We start from the raw sequence: 10,594 nt of genomic DNA, 5'->3' as shown, positions 1-10,594 counted from the left end.
TTGAGGGACAGGCGAAGGCTCTTTACAAGGCTCCAATAATTGTTGAGGGGTGTTTTGAGAGCTGCAATTTGAAGAAGCATGGCTAGGTAATATGCTGTATTTTTTTGTGTCATTGCACAAAAGAAATATCCGAAAATATCGTTACAGACAAGTAGTTATACCAATATAAAACAAAAAATTCTTCCATGTTTTAGTTTTCTCAAGTGATCTAATTGAATTGATTGCGCAAAAATTGAATTTTACTTTGAGACAAAACACACGAACTTTTGTTGTGCATGAAACCACAAAATGAAAGTGACCTTTCTCACGTGCATTTCAACCAATGCATATTAGGATTGATGTAGGGACTAATTGCTCTTCGTAACTCCATAAAACTCAAAACAAGCAGCCTATCGGTACAAAAAAAAATCTCATATTAAGGAATACTATAAATTGTCTCATATAACTTCAAAAGTGGGATTTCTGAGCTATGTTTTGGTATTAGTTACAAAAACAGATTCGGATTAAATAAGTGAATTTTGATTTTGGATGGAAAAAGTGAAACCAGATCACATATATTTGTTTGATTGAGCGCATTTTTACTCAATTATTTTCTGCAGACTGTTTCAAGCAAGCTTAGTTGACCTAATTACTTGCAAGACCAAAAGAAGAGACACTCGTTTCAACTGAAAAACATAGTGCTCGTTAAACGTCAATCTGTAGATAGTGTAAGACGAAAAGCATCTAATCTCCGACTTCATATCGACTCTCAGAACTGTACCATACAGCCCAGAAGTGTATTGTGATAACTTTTTTACATCGATGTAATTAATTATTGTTTAACGTTGCAGGATCATTTGGTCGTTAATTAGCGACATAACCAATACCTCGCAATTCGAATACTTTTGAACTTAAAATCATACAAGGTTAAGTATGAAGTCAACACTTTAGTTATGTATGAACTTTCTAAAAAGCCAAGATCTAAATCTGAACCTGTAATTGCTTCAATTTTTGACCTTTCAAGTTTGAAACAATGAAAATCAGCTCTTCACATTAAACGGCTGGAACTTCATTCAGTAATCATTCATGGATCAAAATAATTGAAATCTAAACAAATCGCTGCGCTAAATAGCAATATTAGTTGAAAGTATCATTAAATTAGTTTAATTTTATTTCTCATCCTATGTCAAACGCTCTGTTCGGTTTTTTCTTTTTCTTTTTTTTGTTCTATGATCGATTGGTTTTATTGTCTTTGAACACCATAGTTGATCATTTTTGAGGTCTTTACCCTCGGTCAGCTTTGTGGCCATATGACGTATAACCCGAGTATCGCAATGATATCATAATGGGGAATTGTGTACGGGGGGGATTTTATCATAATTGAGTGTGTACGGGGGGCGGGGGGGAGACCCTCCTAAACAGTTTTTTTTGTCGCGTTGTTTACGGTTTGTCAATCCAGTTTTCTCTAAATTATAGTTTTGTTTTTCGTGTTTGTTTGTATTTGTTTGTTTAGTTTAATGTTTTGTTTGTTGCTTATTCCGTTCACAGCATGTCATCATCTTCATCTTCGTCCTGTTCATTGAATGACTTGGACCCACTCTTGCCCATGCTGTACTTGAGTGACTCTTTCTTCAGAGTCCGGTATATTGTGCCAGAATTCTTCTTCACCAGTGACTTAGCTCTGTAGTCATCGACCTGAAGAAAGACGTTTAATCAGGGTAAACAGCAAAACACAACAACAACGGCCTCACAACAATACATCAGTATTTCACTACTACTCCACTAGTAGATCTCCAGTGTTTCTGTACCCTTTAAATGTGGACACCTTAGTCGAGAGAATGTCGGTTTTTAAACATAGGAAATCGTGGATATCCGCAGAAATTTGAGAATTTTTATTGTGCAAGATTTTGCCTGACAAAAAGTGTTTATCGTGTAAGATCTTATAATAATGTTTTAAGATCTTGTAAGATAAACATTCGGAAAGCTATGACGCATCTTTTTTGAAGAGATTTTTTATCAGATCTTATACGAAAAAAATCTTTAAGTTTGATATGTTCTTCATATTGAAGACACTTCAGGATTGCTTTTAAGCAGTAGCCAAAACGCTACCACATGCAACACTTAAGTGTCAGAGCAACAAAGAGAAAATTCTCTTTTATTGTCTTTTGAGACTTATAAGATATTGTGAAAAGGTTTTTCGAGAGTTAGGGGCTTTTTTGAGGCTGTAATTATTAAACTAGGCTGTAAAATTATCTTCAAAGACCAAAACTATCTTGGACTTCTAAGTTTAGCCATAGTACCTAGTTAGGACTCAGAATAATACTGCCTTCCAAATAGAACGAACAAACATTTTTTTGTTTCAAAAGTGGTTAATTGACCGATTATTTTTTATTTTAATAGGAACTTGAAAACGTTATACGGTTATATTGAAATCATTAAAACATGTGTTATCAGATCTTACACATTAAAAATTCAGTTCTACGTGCACTTTTATCGTGTAAGATCTGGTAAGATACATATCAGATCTTGTAAGATAACAATTTAGCAAAATTGAATTAATATCTGATAAAATCTGATAAAAGACTTATCAGATCTTATAAGGTAACAATTCAGCAAAATTGAATTATTATCTTATAAGACCTGATAATTATCTTATCAGATCTTACACGGTTGAAGTTCACGTAGAGCAGAATTTTTATCGTGTATGACCAGACTTTATCTGACACGATAAAGATTTTTGATCAGCATCTTATCAGGTCTTACACAATAAAAATACCAGAACCACTGGGATCGTCGTTTTCATCATATGAAACCAAAGATTCCTTACCTCTATTAATCCAGCAAACCGAATCTGGCTAAACCGAACAAGCCGAATCTTTCTTACGTTTCAGACCGAACATACCGAATCTTGCTAAACCGAACATACCGAAGCTTCCCTACGTTCCAAACCAAACATACTAACAATTTCTTACGCTTGAAACCGAGCATACCAAGCAAATCGAACGTTTTGGACTACAGGAACTCATATGGTGCCCTTTAAGGATCCTAGTTATAGATGATATAGATTTTAAAACTTTTTTCACAAAAACAATTCTAACGAAACTGAGACAAATCTAGAGAACTCTTAGCAATGGCCAGACTTATTCAGATAATAACGAAGTGATTAACGAAGTGACTATATAGTTAGTAATTTTAGCAAACTTGAGTCTTTCTATTGTCGTTCAGAAATTACTTCTTTTTAGAAACTAAGTCATCTATTAATTTTGAAAGGCTTAAAGTGGGGCTTCTATTAGTTTCTTTCTGAAACAATGAAATGTTTTAAATATCAAATTTTATGTCAAGTACTCCTTGACATGTGATTCTACGAAATATTTGCGCTTCTGAATTTCGAACTCTTATTTACGCTTTATTTACAAACTGTGTTGCTGCTTAATTGCTTTTGCCTACACGCGCAACTGAGAGCTACATACCTGTTATAACAGTTTTAATGAATTGGGCTGTCATTTTTTGAAAATTCTTCAACTCCCAAATCTAGCTCCCTTGACTTTATTGTCAATAGATTACTGGTCCATGATGTTCGAATAAAAAGGCTATATCAGTACTCTTGTATAGTTTTATAAGTGATTTTTCTTTCAAAAACGATGCTAAGATAACAATTTTCCATGAATTGAGCCTTGACAGAGGATTTTTAATTCATTTCTCTGCTCAAACTAAAATCATAGTAAGTCTAAAAACTTTCAAACAAAATTTTAATTTTTCCATCGATGCCCAAACAAGATAGTTGAAATCGCGGTACTGGTGGAGGCATTACTAAGGGAGAAAGGTGGACTTCGTGGTGGTAATTCTAGATGTGGCCGGGAAACGGTGGGTTGTATTACTAGTGGTTGTGAGGGGCTGTTGATGGTTTTAATAGGAGTGGCGGCGCGATTGGTGGTGGTAATGCTAGGATTGGTTGTGTGTTAGTAGGTGTGGTGGTGGACTGGTGACGGTATTCTACTACGGTAAAAGGAGACGTAATAAAAACTGCCTAATCTGCATGCTCTTGCCTGAGTGTTTTAACAAATCGAAAATTTTTCATCTCTTTTATTCAAAATATTTTATAGCGAGCTTGCAGCTGTCTTTTTTGTTTCATATCTTTAGTGGGTTCCAAATGTTGTTGGCTTCCAAATGCAGAGTATTATTGTCCTTTGACCTCCTTGCGGGCTGCTGAACTTGTTGCATCCACAGTTGAGGAGTTCGGTGTGCTCAGTGAGTTTTACCTCACTCAGATTAATTTTGTTAAAATCGCTAATTATCCAATTGCATCCAGTGGTATACAAAACTGACCGGCATGCACAAAAGAGAAAGCAAAAACCTTTCAAAGAGAATTGTCATGCGGAGTGAATGAAGTGTCATTTCAAAGGAATGGCGGCTAGTTCATGTCAAACTCCAAATACTTTTCAAATTCAAAAGACTCCAAATACTGCGATTGGAAAAATGAATCATTTTCGATGCACAATAGTTTTATTAATCAATCACAAACTAGGCATTTTGCTCATGCGTTTTATTTATTTCTCAGAGTGTAGTTAAGTGGTTTTTTTCTGTAATAACTTTTGTTACTACGACTTGAATACTGTTCATTGATAAAAAAAGTCAGAAAATTAATTCTGAACAGTGTAAACTAAGTTGTAATCATTGCTGTTTTAACTCTGCACAGACTATTTTGTCTGTAATTACGTATGGTAAGAAGTGACATGATCATATGTTTATAGTGAAAACACACACTGAGAAATTATTTGATTCAGCACCGGTTTACATTGCTTATATGATCTGGGTCAAGACAATCAGTCAATCTTTGTCAAGAATTTGTCGACTTTTTAAATATCAGGTTTTGACTCAGCGGTTGTGCAAATTTACGCTCCCTGGAAGTTATTCCGCAGTAAGTGGAACAAAGTGAATTTACACCTCAAGCATCATGGCAACATATTACTTTATACGGACCAGCATATTATTAATAGCGTGTACCACAATCTAATAATCGACATCTTACCGCACCCGTTAAAATCTGTATGATTTCAGGAAATAAATGTGAACAGGTAAATTTATTCAGAAGTCATATATATTCTTATAATTTTTTCAGTAAAATTTGATCAGTTAAATTTATTCGAAGAACTAATAATTTTAAAAACATGCAAACCATGCTCATAGTTCTGAATCTTTGCAATAATGTTGGACTTATCAATTTCTGATAGTGGCTTGGATTAGGCATAGGACACTTGACCTACCTGGTCTCTGAGTTCCTCCCTCTCCTTCATAGCTTCTTCCTGGTCATCTCTCATGACACTTGACATTATACTGTGTCTCACTTCCATGTTCCCAACCTACAGAAGAAAGCAACAACAGCACCAATGTTACAACTAAAGAGACCAAAAACTAAAGACAGTTGTATTCACCAACGATTTGTGTATATTTGAGGCGTTTGTGGGTGTTTTTGATTGTTTGTGTTTGTGTGTGTTTGTGTGTGTTTGTGTGTTTTTGAGCTTTTAAGTGTGTTTGCATGTGTGTGTTTGTATGTCTCTATCTGTGAGTGCGCGTGTGTGTTTGGTGTGTGCGTGTTTGTGTGTGTGTGTACGTGTGTGTGTGTTCGCGTGTGTGCGTGTGGGTGTGTATTTATTTGTTTGTGTAGGTGTGTGTGTGTGTTTTTGTTGGTTTTTCTCTCCCTGTGTGTGGGTTTTTGAGTGTCTTGAAATACACGTCTTGAAATGACAAATCAGTACTGATCAGGTCTTATTACAAGTCTGACGACTTGTGAAGACATGTCAAGACTTGCTCAAGACATGTCAAGTCTAAGTCAGGTCTTAAAACTAAAGACAGTTGTGAAAAAAAACTAAAAACTAAACACAGCTGTATTCGTCAACAACTTGTGTATACTTGAGGTGTTCGTGTGTTTTTGTGTGTCTTTGTGTTTATGTGTATTTTTGTGTGTGTTTGTGTTTATGTGTATTTGTGTTTGTGTTTGCGTGTTTGTGTTTGCGCGTGTGTGTGCCTAATTGTGTGTGTTCGTGTGTGTGTGTGTGTGTGTGTGTGTGTGTGTGTGTGTGTGTGCGTTTTCGTGTGTCAGTGTGAGTTTGTGTGTGTGCGCGCGCTTGTGTTTGTGTGTTGGTTTTTGTTTGCGCGTGTGTGTGTGTTTGCGTGTTGAGTGTGTGTGTGCACGTGTGTGTGTGTGTGTGTGTGTATGTGTGTTTGCGTGTTTGTGTTTTGAGAGGCGGGGAGGTGGAACGAATTTCAATTTTTATCCAGTACTTCTTCGGTGAAATACGCGTCTTGAAATGACAAATCAGTACTGATCAGGTCTTATCTCAAGTCTTGACCCGTGCAGACATGTCAGGACTTGCTCACATCTTGCCAAGTCTAAGTCATGTCTTAAAACTTAAGACAATTGTAAAAAAACGAAAATCTAAACACAGTTGTATTCATCAACGATTTGTGTATACTTGAGGTGTTCCTGTGTTTTTGTGCGAGTTTGTGTTAGCGTGTGTTTGTGTGTGTGTGTGTTTATTTGTTTGTCTTTGCTTGTGTGTGTGTGTGCGCGCTTGCGTTTGTGTGTTTATTTTTTTTTGTGCTTGTGTGTTTGTTTGCGTGTTGAGTTTGTGTGTGTACTTGTGTGTCTGTATGTGTTTGTGTGTGTTTTTTTGAGAGGTGAGGAGGCGGAACGAGTTTCATGTTTTATCCAGTACTTTTTCAGTGAAATACGAATCTAAAAAATGACAAATCATTATTGACCAGGTCATATCTCAAGTCTTAAAACTTGTGAAGACATGTCAAGACTTGCTCAAGACTTGTCAAATCTAAGTCAATTCTTGAAACTAAAGACAGTTGTAGAAAAACCAAAATATAAACACAGTTTTTTTTCACCAACGATTTGAGTATATTTGAGGTGTTTGTGTGTTTGTGTGTGTTTGTGTGTGATTGTGTGTTTGTTTTTGCGTGTGTGTGTGTGCCTGCTTGTGTGTGTTCGTTTGTGTGTGTGTTCGAGTGTTAGTGTTAGTTTGTGTGTGTGCGCTTTAGTTTGTTTGTATTTTTTGTGTGCGTGTAAGTGTTTGCGTGTTGCGTGTGTGTGTAATTGTGTGTGTATGTGTGTGTGTGTTTGTGTGTGTTTTTGGAGAAGCGGGGAGGCGGAATGAATTTCAAGTTTTAATCCGTACTTATTCACTGAAACACACGTCTTGAAATGACAAATCAGTACTGATATGGTCCTGTTTCAATTCTTAAGACTAGTGAAGACATGCCAAGATTTGCTTAAGACTTATCAAATCTAAATCAACGTCAAAACTAAAGACATTTATTAAAAAAAAACAAAAACTAAACACAGTTGTATTCGCCGGTTGTATATATTTGAGGTGTTCGTGTTTTTGTGTGTGTTTGTGTTTGTGGGTGTTTGTGTGTTTGTTTTTGCGTGTGTGTGTGTGCGTGCTTGCGTTTGTATGTTTATTTTTTTGTGTGCGTGTGTGTTTGTCTGCGTGTTGAGTTTGTTTGTGTACTTGTGTGTCTGTATGTGTTTGTGTGTGTTTTTCTGAGAGGTGAGGAGGCGGAACGAGTTTCATGTTTTATCCAGTACTTTTTCAGTGAAATACGAATCTAAAAAATGACAAATCATTATTGACCAGGTCATATCTCAAGTCTTAAAACTTGTGAAGACATGTCAAGACTTGCTCAAGACTTGTCAAATTTAAGTCAATTCTTGAAACTAAAGACAGTTGTAGAAAAACCAAAATATAAACACAGTTTTTTTTCACCAACGATTTGAGTATTTTTGAGGTGTTTGTGTGTTTGTGTGTGTTTGTGTGTGATTGTGTGTTTGTTTTTGCGTGTGTGTGTGTGCCTGCTTGTGTGTGTTCGTTTGTGTGTGTGTTCGTGTGTTAGTGTTAGTTTGTGTGTGTGCGCTTTAGTTTGTTTGTATTTTTTGTTTGCATGTAAGTGTTTGCGTGTTGCGTGTGTGTGTATTTGTGTGTGTATGTGTGTGTGTTGGTGTGTGTTTTTGGAGAAGCGGGGAGGCGGAATGAATTTCAAGTTTTAATGCGTACTTATTCAGTGAAACACACGTCTTGAAATGACAAATCAGTACTGATATGGTCCTGTTTCAATTCTTAAGACTAGTGAAGACATGCCAAGATTTGCTTAAGACTTATCAAATCTAAATCAACGTCAAAACTAAAGACAATTGTTAAAAAAAACAAAAACTAAACACAGTTGTATTCGGCAGTTGTATATATTTGAGGTGTTCGTGTGTTTTTGTGTGTGTTTGTGTTTTTGGGTAATGTGTGTTTGTTTTTGCGTGTGTGTGTGTGTGTGTGCGTGCTTGTGTGTGTTTGTTTGTGTGTGTGTGTGTGTTTGTGTGTCAGTGTGAGTTTGTATGTGTGTGCGCGCTTGTTTGTATGTTAGTTTTTGTGTGCGTGTGTTTGTGTTTGCGTGATGAGTGTGTGTGTGTGTTTGTGTGGGTGTGTGTGTGTTTTCAGAGGCGGGGAGGCGGAACGAATTTCAAGTTTTAATCCGTACTTATTCAGTGAAACACACGTCTTGAAATGACAAATCAGTACTGATATGGTCCTGTTTCAATTCTTAAGACTAGTGAAGACATGCCAAGATTTGCTTAAGACTTATCAAATCTAAATCAACGTCAAAACTAAAGACAATTGTTAAAAAAAACAAAAACTAAACACAGTTGTATTCGGCAGTTGTATATATTTGAGGTGTTCGTGTGTTTTTGTGTGTGTTTGTGTTTTTGGGTAATGTGTGTTTGTTTTTGCGTGTGTGTGTGTGTGTGTGCGTGCTTGTGTGTGTTTGTTTGTGTGTGTGTGTGTTTGTGTGTCAGTGTGAGTTTGTATGTGTGTGCGCGCTTGTTTGTATGTTAGTTTTTGTGTGCGTGTGTTTGTGTTTGCGTGATGAGTGTGTGTGTGTGTTTGTGTGGGTGTGTGTGTGTTTTCAGAGGCGGGGAGGCGGAACGAATTTCAACTTTTATCCAGTACTTCTTCAGTGAAATACACGTCTTGAAATGGCAGTGTGTGTGTGTGTGTGTTCGTGTGTCAGAGTGAGTTTGTGTGTGTGCGCGCTTCTTTTTGTGTGTTTGTTTCTGTGTGCGTGTGCGTGTGTTTGCGTGTTGAGTTTGTTTGTGTACTTGTGTGTCTGTATGTGTTTGTGTGTGTTTTTCTGAGAGGTGAGGAGGCGGAACGAGTTTCATGTTTTATCCAGTACTTTTTCAGTGAAATACAAATCTAAAAAATGACAAATCATTTTTGTTCAGGTCATATCTCAAGTCTTAAAACTTGTGAAAACATGTCAAGACTTGCTCAAGACTTGTCAAATTTAAGTCAATTATTGAAACTAAAGACAGTTGTAGAAAAACCAAAATATAAACACAGTTTTTTTTCACCAACGATTTGAGTATATTTGAGGTGTTTGTGTGTTTGTGTGTGTTTGTGTGTGATTGTGTGTTTGTTTTTGCGTGTGTGTGTGCCTGCTTGTGTGTGTTCGTTTGTGTGTGTGTTCGTGTGTTAGTGTTAGTTTGTGTGTGTGCGCTTTAGTTTGTTTATATTTTTTGTGTGCGTGTAAGTGTTTGCGTGTTGCGTGTGTGTGTACTTGTGTGTGTATGTGTGTGTGTGTTTTTGGAGAAGCGGGGAGGCGGAATGAATTTCAAGTTTTAATCCGTACTTATTCAGTGAAACACACGTCTTGAAATGACAAATCAGTACTGATACTGTCCTGTTTCAATTCTTAAGACTAGTGAAGACATGCCAAGATTTGCTTAAGACTTATCAAATCTAAATCAACGTCACAATTAAAGACAATTGTTAAAAAAAAACAAAAACTAAACACAGTTGTTTTCGCCAGTTGTATATATTTGAGGTGTTCGTGTGTTTTTGGTGTTTGTGTTTGTGGGTGTTTGTGTGTTTGTTTTTGCGTGTGTGTGTGTGTGTGTGTGCTTGTGTGCGTTTGTTTGTGTATGTGTGTTTGTGTGTCAGTGTGAGTTTGTGTGTGTGTGTGTGTGCGCTTGTTTGTATGTTAGTTTTTGTGTGCGTGTGTGTGTGTGTGTTTGCGTGTTGATTGTGTGTGTGGGTTTGTGTGGGTGTGTGTGAGTTTTGAGAGGCGGGGAGGCGGAACGAATTTCAATTTTTATCCAGTACTTCTTCAGTGAAATACACGTCTTGAAATGGCAGTGTGTGTGTGTGTGTGTGTTCGTGTGTCAGAGTGAGTTTGTGTGTGTGTGCGCTTCTGTTTATGTGTTTGTTTCTGTGTGCGTGTGTTTGCGTGTTGAGTGTGTGTGTGCACGTGTGTGTTTGTGTATATTTGTGTGTGTATGCGTTTTGAGAGGCGGGCAGGCGGAAAGACTTTCAATTTTTATCCAGTATTTCTTCAGTGAAATACACGTCTTGAAATGACAAATCAGTACTCGTCAGGTCTTATCTCAAGTCGTAAGATTTTTGAAGACATGTCAAGACTTGCTCAAGACTTATCAAGTCTAAGTCAAGTCTTCAAACTAAAAACAGTTGTAAAAACACCAAAAACTAAACACAATTGTCTTCATCAACGATTTGTGTATAGTTGAGGTGTTCGTGTGTTTGTGTGTGTTTGTGTGTGA

General features: G+C 36.7%; 1 protein-coding gene across 1 annotated transcript in view; it reads right to left on the bottom strand.

Moving 5' to 3' along the window:
• Positions 1–1,028: 1,028 nt before the first annotated feature.
• Positions 1,029–10,594, bottom strand: part of LOC142349142 (uncharacterized) — a 247,034-nt gene continuing 237,468 nt past the window's right edge. The window contains exons 24-25 of the mRNA XM_075400557.1: positions 5,244–5,339; positions 1,029–1,674 (exon numbers count right to left, since the gene is read on the bottom strand). Coding sequence (XP_075256672.1) covers positions 1,522–1,674; positions 5,244–5,339 — 249 coding nt within the window. The 3' untranslated portion in view covers positions 1,029–1,521. The remainder of the gene's footprint in view (positions 1,675–5,243; positions 5,340–10,594) is intronic.

The sequence above is a fragment of the Convolutriloba macropyga genome, chromosome 11 (genome assembly GCF_964194025.1).
Source record: "Convolutriloba macropyga chromosome 11, txConMacr16.3, whole genome shotgun sequence".
NCBI classification, from domain to species: domain Eukaryota; kingdom Metazoa; phylum Xenacoelomorpha; order Acoela; family Convolutidae; genus Convolutriloba; species Convolutriloba macropyga.
Note: the sequence above shows the minus strand (reverse complement) of the source record. Positions and strands in the feature narration are given on the sequence as shown.